This window comes from Lipotes vexillifer, unplaced genomic scaffold, assembly GCF_000442215.2.
Source record: "Lipotes vexillifer unplaced genomic scaffold, Lipotes_vexillifer_v1.1 scaffold733, whole genome shotgun sequence".
NCBI classification, from domain to species: Eukaryota; Metazoa; Chordata; class Mammalia; order Artiodactyla; family Lipotidae; genus Lipotes; species Lipotes vexillifer.
In genome coordinates this window covers 88,712-103,102 of record NW_006799374.1, presented here as the reverse complement: position 1 = coordinate 103,102, position 14,391 = coordinate 88,712, and the positions used below count along the sequence as shown (strand labels likewise).

General features: G+C 44.6%; 1 protein-coding gene across 1 annotated transcript in view; it reads right to left on the bottom strand.

The window, feature by feature from the left end:
* FMN2 (formin 2) overlaps window positions 1–7,489 on the bottom strand; it is a 312,599-nt gene extending 305,110 nt beyond the window's left edge. Inside the window, exons 1-2 of the mRNA XM_007471613.1 lie at window positions 6,181–7,489; window positions 3,231–3,239 (exon numbers count right to left, since the gene is read on the bottom strand). Coding sequence (XP_007471675.1) covers window positions 3,231–3,239; window positions 6,181–7,489 — 1,318 coding nt within the window. The remainder of the gene's footprint in view (window positions 1–3,230; window positions 3,240–6,180) is intronic.
* Window positions 7,490–14,391: the final 6,902 nt, after the last annotated feature.

Sequence of the window (14,391 nt, the reverse complement as noted above, 5' to 3'; positions counted from 1 at the left end):
GCAGGAATGAAGGGAATATTTTCCTCTTCTTTCATTACCAACAAAATTTATATTTGGAAGCTTAGAGTTACTGCATTATCATTGCTATGTTAAAATCAATCCACAAAAATCAGAATAGATGTTCTCTCAACACAAATTCTACCAAAGTATCATTCTACCTTCACCACTGAGTCAATCATACCTCAATGAAAATAATTAATTTCCACCACCCAAAAATGTTAGTAACTTTCCAAATTAATTCAACTAGTTTTAGTTACAATAGATAATCAACTCCCCTGTTTGAAGAAAATGGTAAACGAGCTTCATAAAGGCCTCAGTGTGCTCAATGTACACCTGACTGGCTGGCACACAGAGGGCGCGGAGTAGGTACTCGCAGAGGATAGACAGGAGTGGGTGACGAATGGACAGAATCAGGTGAGCAGGCAAGGAGAAAGGAAAAGCAGAAGGAAGTGAGAAGGAAGACCTAAAGAATCCCCAAATCCAAGAAGTATACATGATATGATATAGACAGTAAGCACAGAGATGCAGAGACGACCACCAGTCAGGCCCAGCTGGGAAAGATACCAAAGAGGAAATGGGAATTCAATCAGCCTTTTCAGATCCTAAGTCAAGAGAGACAAATTGTGTTACAGGAGAGTGAAAACTGTTAGACAAAGGCACAAAGTCAGGGGAATGAAATGACTGTTCAGAGAACAGTAAGCAGATTAACTTGACTAAAGTAGAGAGTTTCTGAAGGAAACCATGGGAGGTGAGGCTGCAAAGCCAGGCGGGTAAATACTGCGCCTCCTCTACCCACCCCCCTTTAAACACCACCACCTCCCCCTAATCACACAGTCATCCTCCACCATATGCTTTCCTTGTCCAAACCCCCAAGAAAACTACAATTTCTGATAAAGTGACAAAAAGGCTTACAATCATAGAAAATGCAAGAAAAGAAAAAAACTGATCTATAAACAATTTGCCAAAAAAAACCCCATTGACTAGAAATATTAATTTTCAACAAGTATCAGATTACATCCTTCCCAGTGTTGATACACAATTTCAGAGTTGTTTTGTTTTGATGTGACAAATTTGGTTTGGACCACTTTGAACAATGTAGCCCATTAAGGCAATAAACCAGGACAGACAAGTAAATAGCACCAACTATGTGCCTTCTATGTACCAGGCAGAGTTGTAGGGGCTTTACATACACTATTTAATCGTAATATTATTAACTTGAAATGATTCCTCCACCTTCATACATATGAGAAAAAATTACTTAAGAGTCACCTAACTGAAGAGCCAGCTAGGATGCAGATATATCTGGAATACCAGTAGTTAGAGGAACCACTGTTGCATCACCCAAGGTGTGTGCTCAGCACCTTTTTAATGGAATCAGAAGGAAACACTGCTCTAAATGCACCTGCTCAAGTTCATATACACATGGCTTGTATCCAAATGCCTAAATGCATGAAAAGCCAGGCCAGTGGGGTAAATGACTTCAATCCAAACCACAGCCTTAAAGGAACCATGAGAAAGGATGTTTCAGACCAAACTAAAATGATTTGAGAACAGTGCTACCAGTCCCAGCTTATGCTGCCAAATCTGATTCAAATACAGGAAGCCCAGTAACGCAAGATATAGGGGAAAGATGGCATTCTTGTAATCCCCTTTCCTGTCATAGTAACACTGATGCATTACACACAACAGGGGTGATTTCTGACCCTCACTCATTTATTGGTCAATAACTGGACGTCTACACTCTGTCAGATGCTACTGCTGGATATAAGACTGCTCCAGGCTCTAAAAAGTTCACAGTCTAATAACTTCACAAACAGCATGAGAAAGTCTGCACTCCTAGAGAGGGTCTTCTTTCTATTTTGATATAAAAATCAAGATAACCTTTAGAAAAGCCAAAATGAGAGTCATGCAATCCAAATTTTAAAGCCCACGCCCTTTATTGACTAGCTAGTGCTCCAAAAGCTCACCGACACACTTCATTTTATTTTATTCACATTAACAACAGATTTGGTTTTCTAAGTACAGATCCTAGATGGGCCATTGGCTACTTAATACCGAGGAAAGTTACTTTACCTGCCTGACCATGGTTCACTCACTGGGAAAACGAAGATAAACAGCTAGACTTCAAGACTACCGTAAGGATTTGAGATAATTATGTAATGCACCAACACAGAGCCTGGCATTTAGCAGAAGTGCAATAAATATAGCTAACATCATAATCACAGGATTCATAAACCAATAACAAACTGATCACAAAAATCAAATTAGAAGTAATGGGGGGGGTGGAGAAGAGACCAAAGACAGCTCTAAGAATCAATAGCTGACGGGAAGGAAAAAGTCAAGAAAACCACACAGATACAAAACCTCAGCAACAGCCAACTGGAGTCACCAGCCTATTACACTTCAACAGCAGTTGAGGGCAACAGCAGTGTTTTCACGGGATGCAACCATGATGGGTCTAAAGATGACATTAAGCCAGTTAAAAGAGATGAACCATTTAGGCCACGTGTTTAAGAAAAAGAAGGATAAGCACATAATTGACTTTGGAAAGACCTCTATCAAAAGTGATTCAGCATCACAAATTTAACATTTCACATGTCTACACTTTAATTAACTGCAAAATTCTATTCACAAGCTTGTGCTGTAAGGAAAGCATATGCAAAGAAATCTCTTAAATTTCATAGCAATTTTTGCACTAAACACTGAAAAAGATGTTTTTTCAAGCAAATGAACTGTGAAATTTCAGTGCAGTGGCCTAAAATATCATCAGCTCCTTAACAGCTAAAACAAGATAAGGTCTTGGTCCCCATTATTGGTAAATGTTATTATATCTGCCAAAGAAACACAAACACGTGCCATGGAGATCTCTTTTCACTCCAATTTTCTCCCTACATTCGGAAGGCAGTAAAAAGCAAAAAACATCTGTTCCTTCCTGCAGAGCTGACAACCCTCATTCTATGGTTTAAAAATAAAAGCTGTCGGGCTTCCCTGGTGGCGCAGTGGTTGAGAGTTCGCCTGCCGATGCAGGTGACACGGGTTCGCGCCCTGGTCCGGGAAGATCCCACATGCTGCGGAGCGGCTGGGCCTGTGAGCCATGGGCACTGGGCCTGCACATCCGGAGCCTGTGCTCTGCAACGGGAGAGGCCACAACAGTGAGAGGCCCGTGTATCGCAAAAAAATAAATAAATAAAAAAAAATAAAAGCTGTCCATGGAAGCTTAGAGATATAACTATCACCTGCTTCAAAGGCAGCTGGCAATTAATTGATCCAAAGACATGCAAATTAAGGCCAGAAAACAACTTCCCTGAGGACAATGCTAGGGTTCCCCAGGGCTCTAGTAATTTCCAAGACACCCATAAAATAGGAGAGGATGGTAAAGAACCAAATGTAAAGCCAAATGACAAGGAAACAGACAACAGCTGAGGAACAGAGGCCTGTGTCACCCTGGATTCACTCGACCACCGCAGGAAAGCTTCCATGAGAGATGTCTGGAGAAAACCTGCTTCGCTCTGACAATCAATCACCCTGCATCCAGCCCAAGAAGGCCACACGTTCAACAATGAAAGGAATTCACCTTATTAATAACAGAAACTTGGAAATCTCCTAAGTGAAGGCCTTAAATTCTATAATATTTTTCAAAGTTTTTACTCCATATGAAGTCTTACAGTGTTGAACACCCAAAAATGAGGAATAAGCAAGAACAGTCAGACTCAAATCAGTAGACTCAGCTCCTATTTTTGGCTCAGCCTCTGAATGAATCACAGTGTGACCTTGGAAAACTTTCATCTCTTTGTTTACCTCCATTTGCCCACCAGTTACAAGATTTGGTTAAACCTACCTTTTTTTTTTTTTTAAGAAAGTGAGTGAGATAAATATATAGAAACTGCAACACAAATATCCACTGGTCACTGACCAACTATATCCAAGCATCACATATAAAGTAGGGGATGCCTCATATGTATCACTTATGTGTGGAATCTAAAATATGACACAAATGAACTTATCTACAAAACAGAAAGACTCACAGACACAGAGAACATGGTTCTCTGGTTGCCATGGGGGAGGGTGTTGGGGGAGGGATGGAGCGGGAGGTTTGGGTTAGCAGATGTAAGCTATCACAAATAAAATGGATAAATAACAAGGTCCTACTGTATAGCACAGGGAGCTCTATTCAATATCCTGTGATAAGCCATAATGGAAAATAATATTAAAAATAAAGAATGTATATATGTATATAACTGAGTCACATTGCTGTACAGCAGAAATTAACATAACATTGAAAATGGGCTGTACTTTAATAAAAATATATATATAAATAAATAAATAAAGTGGGTGATGCCCATATTAAAGCAACTAACTCTGCACAGTAAAAAATCCTGCTTGGAGATGTCAACAAAAAACCCAGGTACCTCTTGAACAGGAATCCTGTAAGAGTCCCAAATTTCAAGTTTGGAAATACATGGCAAATTTAAATGAAATGCTAGCTCCAAGAATACCCTTTTTTTTTTTTCCTTAATGGAAACAAAACTTCAACCTATTTAGGGTCCTACGATCTTCAGGACTCTGACCAATCCTCCTATGAATTCCTGTCTCCTCATCCCTTGCCAGGAGGTAAGTCACTGCACACTTGATGCACCCAGAGTACTACATCTCTATGTGCACTTGTCAGTGAGACTTGGAAAGGCAGAGACATGATTTAATGATCTTTACATCACCTAGCATCTAACACACTGCCTGGCATAACATGGCTGCCCCGTATACATAGATATATGTATTTGTTAAATGAAGGAAATGAATATATTTGAAATTCTAAAGCAGAACAACCATTAATATTAATGAATGATCATCTTAATTTTGGTGACATTTTCATTTCTAGAAAAATAATATATGAGTGTTACCTAGATAAGGAGGAAATACTGAATTTCTTAACAACATTAAATTCACAAAAGTTAACTAAAGAACTTTCCGATCCTCTTCCTTCAAAATCAGTCTTTTGAACGTTTTTATGTTTCTTGTTTTGTTTTGTTTTATTTACAATTTATCGAACGGATATTAGACTATAAATATTCCTTTAACTTAACCTACACGATATCGGGAAGGGAGAAGTAAAAGAGGGACAGCAAGCATGTAAAATGAATCAAAGAGGCTACTCTGAAGTGTAAGAATCTATAAACGTAAAATAAAAGATAGCCCATGGATGAAATTTAAAATGTGGTCAAATACAAGTAAGTACCAAACATGAACAGCATTTAGCTAACTAACAAGCATCCATGCTCTGGAGAAATATCATCTACTGTTTCATAGATACCCTATTTATTAAAGCCACAGAACCTAAGATTTTAAGCTTTTCAAATTACATTTGAAATTTTTAATCATTCAAATACTTATCACTACCTACCGGGACTTGCATGAATTCTCATTTTCCCCTGCTCCTTAAATTCTTACACTCAATTATTTCATTTAAAAATTAAGAGAAGTTAGTAAACATGAAACAAGCTGACACTCTACCAGCGGGCACGTAAGGAAAGGCGTGGGACCTACGCAAGGATAAACTCATCGCACTGCTCCACATTTTCCGCCGTGAGCCGACCGTTCAGCCGGCTTTGCCAAGTCCATACGGACGCTGGAAAGGTACCAGTAGTAGCATCCCGGGTGCTTTTGGCCTGCTCACCATCACCGTGTTTAGGCTGGGCCATGAAACCAAATGTAAATGATGCCTAATATTCTAGATCACTATGCATTAATTTCCTGAAAGTATGCATCAGATTTGGTTGCGTCAGCAACCGGGAGTGACCACCTAAGTTCACTACGGCGTCCACGCCGATCGCTGAGAGAGAAACTACGTGTCACATGCGTGCACATGGGCGTGTACCTCAGAGCAGTCCTAGAATAGATGATGTGTCAGAGGACCGTGAACAATCTCGTTATTTTTAATGCTGTGGGAGGAGGAAGGAAAGAGAATGATGGCTTTGCAAACGGTGCCAAAAAAGGAGCCGATCTGCCTGGCGTGACCCGGGATATTTTGGAGAAGTGGACAGAGCGGCCCTTGCTCCAGATGCCTGAGGACAGAGGCGCCTAAGCTGCTCCCTTTAAGACCCTGTGTACAAACGGAAACGTCTCCGAGGGGCAGGCGCCCTGGGCCCCGAGTCCGGCGCTCACCTGCGAACACATCCTGAAGACCGCCCGCCCCGCGCTGCGCCAGGTGCGCCGAGACCCCCGCCCCGGGCGCTCGGCCCAGCTCCGCGGTCCAGTCGGCCGAGCGGCTGCGGCCCGCGCGGGGCTTCCTGACCGCGGCGGCGGCAGCGGCGGCGGGGGCCGCGGCGGCTCCGGACCCCCAGTCCAGGGAGGACTCCGGCCGTCTCTGGACCCGGGGGCTCTGGCTGGGGGACGGGGCCGGGGAGGGCCCGGGCGAGCTGAGCTGCCGGGTGGTGGTCCTGACGTAGCAGGGCGCCAGGAGCGGGCGGGCCCGGGAACAGCGCGGGCTGCGCGCCGGGCTGCGGCGCGGGGAGGCGGCCGCGGGGACGCTGGGCCTCGGCGCGCCCTCCTCGCGCGTCGCCCCCGGCCTGCGCGGGGCCTCTCCCGCCGCCGGGCCCCACTCCGCCCCCGGAGAGCCTCTGGGCGCGTCCTCGAAAGCGTCCTCCTCGCCTTCCTCGTCCGTGTCCGCGGCCCCTCGCTCCCCGGGAGCCGACCCGGGAGACGGCAAGGCGGCGGCCGCGGGCCGGTCTGCAGCCGGGGCCCGGTCGGGGCGCGCGGACGGCGCCGCCTCGGCGCCTGGGCCCGGCGGGGGTCGGTCCAGGCCCGGCAGGGCCCCGGAAGGGTGGGCGGGGGAGGGGGGCGACGCCGGGGGCGACTCGGGCCTCGGGGGCTGCTGCTGCTGCCGCATCTGCTGGAGACGGATCGCCTGCTCGATGTCCGAGAGCAAGTCCTCCTGCTCCGCGGCCGAGTGAAAGCTGTAGAGGTCTGTGTCTGAGCCCGAGCTGGTCCTTTGTCCATCCTGCACCCCCGCCGCAGTCTCCGAATCCTCGGCCACCGCCGGGCTCCCGACCCCGGCGGAGCCAGGACGCCGGGGGCGCGTCACCTCGGAAGGGTCGGCACACTCCGTATCGGACAGGCCCGTCTCGTCGGCCGAGAGGCTGAGGTCCGGGATTTTGGTGACCAGGGAGTGGGCGCTGTCCAGCTCGCCGGCCTGCAGGGCCTGGGGGTCCAGCACATCCTCACGGGAGCCGCCAGCACCTCTGCCCTTGGACAGGGTCTTCCGAATGCGCAGGTTGGAAAAGACCGAGGCCCTGGGATCCGACCGGCTCTTCTTCCTGCCCGGCTCCCCACCGCCGCCCCCCTTGCCGTGCCGGCCCGGCGCCTTCTTGCCCCCGCCCGCCTTCTTTGTGCCCTCGGCCTCGCGGAGCCCGGCGGCGTCCTCGCTGCCGCCGCCGCCGCCTCCGTGCGGGGCATCGCCCGCACTCCTCTTCGGCTTCGCGTCCTGGTTTCCCATGCTGCTGTGGCCGCTGCCGCCGTCGCCGCGGGCGTTCAGGCCATGCCAGCTCCTCGGCCCGGCCGCGCTGGGATTCCGAGGATTCGGGCGGCGAGCGAGCTGCTGACAAGAGGGAGGCCGGCCACGCACCTGCCGCGCTTCGCAGAACGCGCCGCGGCTGCGCCCGCCCGCGAGGGGCCGAACGCGCTCACGCAGCGCCGCCAATGGCCGCGCGGAACGCACAAGGCCCCGCCCCTGTCCGCTTTCAGCACCGCCCCCTCCCGCCCCGGCCCTTCGGCCCCGCCCCCCACCGCTGAAGCGCCCGGAGCGCCTCTGGGTCTGAGGACCTCAGTATCCGCCACTGGAATCCAATGCCTGGTCCCTGCTGAAGGGCTTGGCAGCTGGAAGATCCACGCTGAACAAAAAAAGAAAAAATTTAAAGGGGAAAAAGGAAAGCCACATTCCAGTTTAGAGGTGCGGTAATCTCAAGGCCACATACACTACCCCCTCCAACCTGCCTGCAGAAGCATGGCTCTTTAATAAATACTGGTCGAATGGATTGGTCTTTTCTTCAATAACTGATCATCTTAAACACCGTTAATGTGCTTGACATATGGTTTAGGAAAGGTTACTACACACAGTGCTGCTTTTATGTTCATGCAGACCTTGCATCTCCAAGAGAGAACATCAGCGGTCATCTCAAAATTTCATTTTTCAAACTTTTTTTCCGACAAAATGGCGAGGTGGGGGGGGGATCAGAAAATACTGAGATTAGACTTCATTAAAATGCTAATCTCTAAATTTCTATGTGCTTTTACCATATGAACCAAATTGCATTTATATTCAAAAAGGGTGCATATACTTTAACTCCCAGGAGGTCAAACTCATCAATATTTAACATGTGTCTATTGTTGCCGCCTACAAAAAAGAAAAAGACAAAAAAGAAACACCCTTGGCACAAACACAAGAAATCACATGTTATGCGGAAAACTACCACTCTCCCAAGACAAACTGTGTCCTTGCCTTGACTATAAAAGTTTCCAACAGTTCACTGTCTGGGGGAGAAAAAATTGCTGGCCCAAAATGTGTCTCTGGCATTAGGATTAAGTTAGGCTGATTATTTTTAAGAAACAGAAGACTAAGGAAGCCTTTCTTTTTACTTCCACTTAGCTGCCTAAAGAATTCACATATTAGAGCTGAAAAGAGTTATCGTCAGAGATACCCGCCAGGAAAAAGTGCTGGGCCCAGAGATCTGATCCACTCTCCGCTGGTCCAGCAAACGCTCCTTTACAAAACAGTTCCTTTCCTACCTCCTTATGAATTGCCTTCCTCCCCTTTGAAGTCCCAAACCATTACCCACAACATCCTCTGTTGCCTTTAACTGAAGACAGTATTTAAGGTGAGGGCTTTGGCCATTTTGGCCACGATTCTGTTTTCCTGGGTCTCTCCCATGTAGACATGTTATTAAACTTTTGTGTGATTTTCTCCTGCTAATCTGTCTCATGTCAATTTAATTCTTAGACCAGCCAGAAGGACCTAGAAGGGTAGAGAAAAACTTCTTCCTCCCTGATAACTGTTACAGAGTTTCTTAATATTCTGCTTCAATATTAATATAAAAATTTTCCTCACTGTAAATCGTCATTATTTTAATTACTTAGGAAATTTAGTTACCTATATTTAAAAGAGATTTTTAAACATCACTGGTATCTAAAGAAGCTCCAAGCAGTAAATTAAAATAAGGGTTAAGTGGCAGTAATCAATAACGTTACCAATATTTAAATTAGAAGTTAATTGTTAATCACTTTGAAAATAGGTACACCTAGCTAACATGTTAGTATTTCTAAAGTAAGCCCAAAGGAGGAAAAAGGACTACAAATTACATGATGCATTTTAAATGCCACAAGCAAACGTTCCTTTGCATATTGTGAACCAATATTTTAAACCTCCCTCCTTAACCATTTTCTCAAAAAAAACTTTTTTAAGATCCTATAATTCTTTGATGTAAAAGCTTCACACAGCAATAATTACTAACTTCTTTCTAATTGGTCTCTTAAAAATAGATGATAACTTCAGGACAAGTGGTCAGTTATCCTCAGGTGGCCCTTTTGAGCAAATAACTCTGAGAAATCAACTCTAATAACTTTGCCAGGGTACTGTCCCAGTCTCTGAGCAATTCCCGAGGACTTGAAAAGCCTTTGTTTCAGGTCTTTCACAAGACTGCTCTCTCCCAGAATCCAGGCTCCTCAGAGGGCACAATTTGCCTGGGGCTGTAAGAATTTTCTGCTTCTCTGAGGACTGAGGTATATGGATCTTTATTTTTGCTTTTTCTTTAACAAGACATCTTTGATGCTGAACTATTTGTTTCCTTACTATTTTTTCTGAGATATGTTCTACAAGTTCTGAAGACAAAAAAAAGAGAAGGAGAGAAGAAGACAAAGAGGAAAGAAGAAAGAGGGGGAAATTGAGAGAGAAGACTGCTGATTTTTTCACATCCTTTGAATGTGAAACAACAGATGACGGTTGTGTAGCAGGTCACAGATGACAAAGCTCTATTACATGCAAAGGCCTATTTGAAACTCACAAGTGTGCTCAGTAAGTAGGTAGGTACTTTCAATCCAATTTAATTAATAAACAAGCTCAGACTATGAGATTTTTCCTAGGTCACATAGAAGCAAAGGCAATACTTGAACCTACAAATTTAGATCCCAAGTTCTTTATAACAAGCAACACCACATAGTTTATGTTTCCAGGGACTGGAAGAAATGAAAACATTGCTTTTGTTATTCTGTCGTAAGGGATCTCCTACAAAGCTAAAGAGGTTTGTAAAGGATGTTGGCCTTTCTACCTGAAAGGGATCATTCAGGGACTCTTAAGTAAGCTGTCATCAACCATTCAGAATGAACTATAGAAAGCCCACTCTGAGCGTCTCAGCCCACAGTGTTCCTAGTTCAAGGGCAAGAAGCGACAAAAAGCACTCTAAAAACAGAGCCCAGGAGAAATTAAGGTTGAGGAAGCCAATCCTTAGCCTTAGAGTAGCATTCTTCAGTAGAAGCATAATGCGAGCCTTATGCGTAATCTTTAATTTTCTAGTAGCCACATTAAGAAGGTAAAAAGGGGGACTTCCCTTGTGGCCCAGTGCTTAAGATTCAGCACTTTCACTGTGTGTGGCCTGGGTTCAATCCCTGTTCCAGGAACTAAGATCCTGCAAGCTGTGTGGCACGGCCAAAAAAAAGAAAAAAGAAAGAAAGGTAAAAAGAAGTGGATGAAATTAACTTTAATAATATATTTTCTTTAACACAAAATATCCAAAATAGTTCAGGAAAAAAATCAATAAAAATTACTAAGGAGATATTTTACATACTTTTTTTCACACTAAGTCTTTAAGTCCCAGCATCAATTCCAATTTGAGGCAAACCCCCAGTCCTGAAGCACAGCCTAGAGACTGGACTTGCGGGTCTACATCTGACTCTGGTATCATTTTGTCCAGGACCACGTGCTCATCCCTCTGCCTGCTTTTCTTTTACAGCCCATACCACACCGGTAACACCATGAAGACGCAATGAGCAAATTGCCTAAGAATTCCTAACGTGAAAGGCCTCTAGGGAGTGCGTCCAGATATTTGGCTTTGCAAAATGTATTGATTTCTACTTTAATTGCATTGTGGTTGGAGGACATACTTTTTGTATTTCTATCCTTTGTTTTAGGGCCCAACATATGCTCTGTCCTGGAGAATGTTCCATGTGTCCTTAAATGTATCTCCTTTAATATCTTAGACGCCGTTGTGGAAGCTCCCACCTGGACTACAAATGATCTATTGCAGTAAATAACCACTTACCTCTATTGCCATCTCTGTTCTCACGAAATCCAGCCTAACTCTCCGGTATGAACGATGTGTGTCCAGTAGACATTGCATTTTCTTTCTGGGCCAAAAAATAAACAGGATAGCCCGTTGGGTAAATTCATCATGAGAATCTGGAGTGGCATTCCAAAAGTAACTTTCCAAGACCTGTTCATCCTGTGAACCAAGGGAGGTAAAATACTGCCTTTATGTGTATTATACTTATTCCATAATCTGGAAATTTTCACTGTTAAGTATGTCGGTGTCTGACAAGTGGTGCAAATGAATGCTTGACCACATTCTTTATCTGGTGGAGGGTTCAAAGTTCTAGAATCTAAAGAAAGATCCAACCTGGACCCCAAGACTGCCAGCATCTGTGACCCTCAAGGGCAGAGGCATTTTGTTTCCTATAAAGGAAAGTACTTCCCTGAGTGTCACCGGGTGAGGAAAGACACTTTGAAGGCAAAAAAGACATTGGCAGTTTCCACAGAATCAAGCTTGTGAGTTGAAGTGTTTGTGGAGATTTACACTGACACCTTGTTAGTAAAACTGTGTTGGCTTCTGCTTGAAGATTCATTGATTCTCTACCCTTATAGCTTTGGTTCAAGACCATATTTTGGAACAGAGGTGCTTCTGCAGCACAGGTGCAATCAAGTTTTTTCAAACCCCTGTGCTATTAATCACCAATCCTGATAATGTTTGGTTTGGTTTTCTTCTGCTGACTTAAAAAAAAAAAAAGACCCAGCATCAATTTTTCACTAACAGCCACATCTCAGTTCAGACCAGCTGCACTCACTTGTACAGCAGTCACGTGCAGTGAATCGCTGCTCTTTCTGGACAAGGCCTTACCTTTGATTTCTCAGAGCTTCTGGAGCAAGGCTGAGAACTTGGGAAGGCTGATCCAAACTGTGTTACTTGGTTGTTCAGAACAGTATTAGGTATTTGGATGGACTTAAAATGTCCTGTAGCTATTAAAGCTCTATGTTTTCACATGTAAGCATAACATTTCTTATTTATCACACTGTAGGAAAAAAATTTACCATCTTTTTTTAACCATTCAGTTTATTACGGATTTAAAAGCGGTTAAGTCCTTGCTCTGGACACTGCTATCAGGACACCAAAGAATTCATAGAACAGGAAGGCCTGTGGGAAGAGATTCCAGTATAAATCTGGACATGGAAACAAACAGAACAAAGAAGGTTGCTCATCAGCCCCTTTCACAAGGGTTTAAGTCCTAATGCACCGCAGACGGTGTGCCCTGAGGGGTATTCAGGATGGAAAAAACAGGAAGCATCCTGTGCTTTTGGATATATGGGCCCCTAGGTAGTGAAGATGCATATCCAAGGAAGAATTTCAATGGTCCCAGATTCTCGCATCTTCCCATACATAGAAAAGCACTAAAATCATTAACTTGAGATATTTGTGATTAGTCAAGCCAGTCTTTTACTAATGCTTGACTACGTGTACTTCCTCACCAAAAGATTTCATATCTAAACTGGCCCCTTCCCCACCTCTTCAGAGCTACCAAGAGGCATCTCCCAGGCTCAAGTCCTCAGTAAGGCCCCCGAGTAAAATCGAAATCCACTGTTCTCTTGTTGTGCGTTGTTTTCAGTCGACAGACAAGAGGAAATAATATTCCAGAGAGCACTCTAGTTTTAATAATCTTTTCTCTGCCTTAACTACTAAAATAAGAGCTGCCCACAAAAATTAGACCAAACCATGAATGTTCATTAAGACTCCACAAATAGCATGCATACACGTTTTTTCCCTAATAATAAACATTAGTTTCTCGGTGCAGTCCAGAAGATGAGCTTCATGTTGATTTAAATCACACTGCTCCCTAAAATCTTCACTATATATATATATATATATATATATATATATATATATATATATTCTTTTAAAGATGTTTTTACGTTGAATTCTAAGTGACAGAATTTTCTCCTAGAATTTGAGTCAATCTGGTTAATTATCATAATATAGGCAAAAGCCAAAAAAAGTAAAGAGAAAATGTTTCCATTTCCGGGCAATGGCTTGACTGCCCATGACAAAACTTTGCACTTCCACACAGAAACTCAGGGCACTTGTTCTGACAAGAAATGAATCCAAAGCACGTTTGAAACTGACGTCTCTCAGGTAATTTACATTCACTAGGATGTGGCTACTTGTCTTTTTTTTTTTTCTTTTCAACACAAAGGAGAGGTTTCTTCTAGGAGTTTTGCATCAGCTTCCTTTTCCTCAGGGGAGCGGGTAAAGGCTGGCGCTAGATTTGATTCCTTTCACCTGTGTTAGAGCCTTAGCTATACAAACGACCTCACAGTGCTCTCAGGGGAAGGGGAAATTTTTACCCTTGACGACATACCTCGTTTTTCTTGTAATAGTCCAGAAATGACTGTCATCAGAGTTTCAGGGCGAAGTGACTGCATTACTAGCTTACTGGGAATTAATTTATGAGTATTTATCTCAACACTCTAAACCCTTCCTACCTCAGGGATTAGAGAGGCAGGAAAAGGAAAGGGATTGGGGGTTTCCCTGGTGGCACAGTGGTTGAGAGTCCGCCTGCCGATGCAGGGGACGGAGGTTCGTGCCCGGGTCCGGGAAGATCCCACATGCCGCGGAGCGTCTGGGCCCGTGAGCCGTGGCCGCTGAGCCTGCGCGTCCCGAGCCTGTGTTCCGCAACGGGAGAGGCCGCAACAGTGAGAGGCCCGCGTACCGCAAAAAAAAAGAAAGAAAAGGGATTGGGAAGTCTGTCTTTCCTTGCCCGCGTATTAAAGATCGCCGGAGCTCTTCCACGCATGTGTCTCTTCTTGTCTTCTAGAAACATCCTAGCCTGGGAACCGTGTTTTACACATTTCTTCCTCAGCCCCAGAAAAACTCCTGGGACTTCATTTAAGGCGGATGCATATATACAGATTAAAAATGACAACAAAAATTCAAATAGCATTTGAAGAGTTGAGTAGTTCCTTTCACAATTTACACTGGCCCTTCTTGGGACTCTGTGGGGCTGTTGCATCTGAGGAGTCCGGTGAGAAAGGCCAGGGTGTGCCAGCTTGTCCCCATATAGCCCACAGCTTTACTGGCCTCA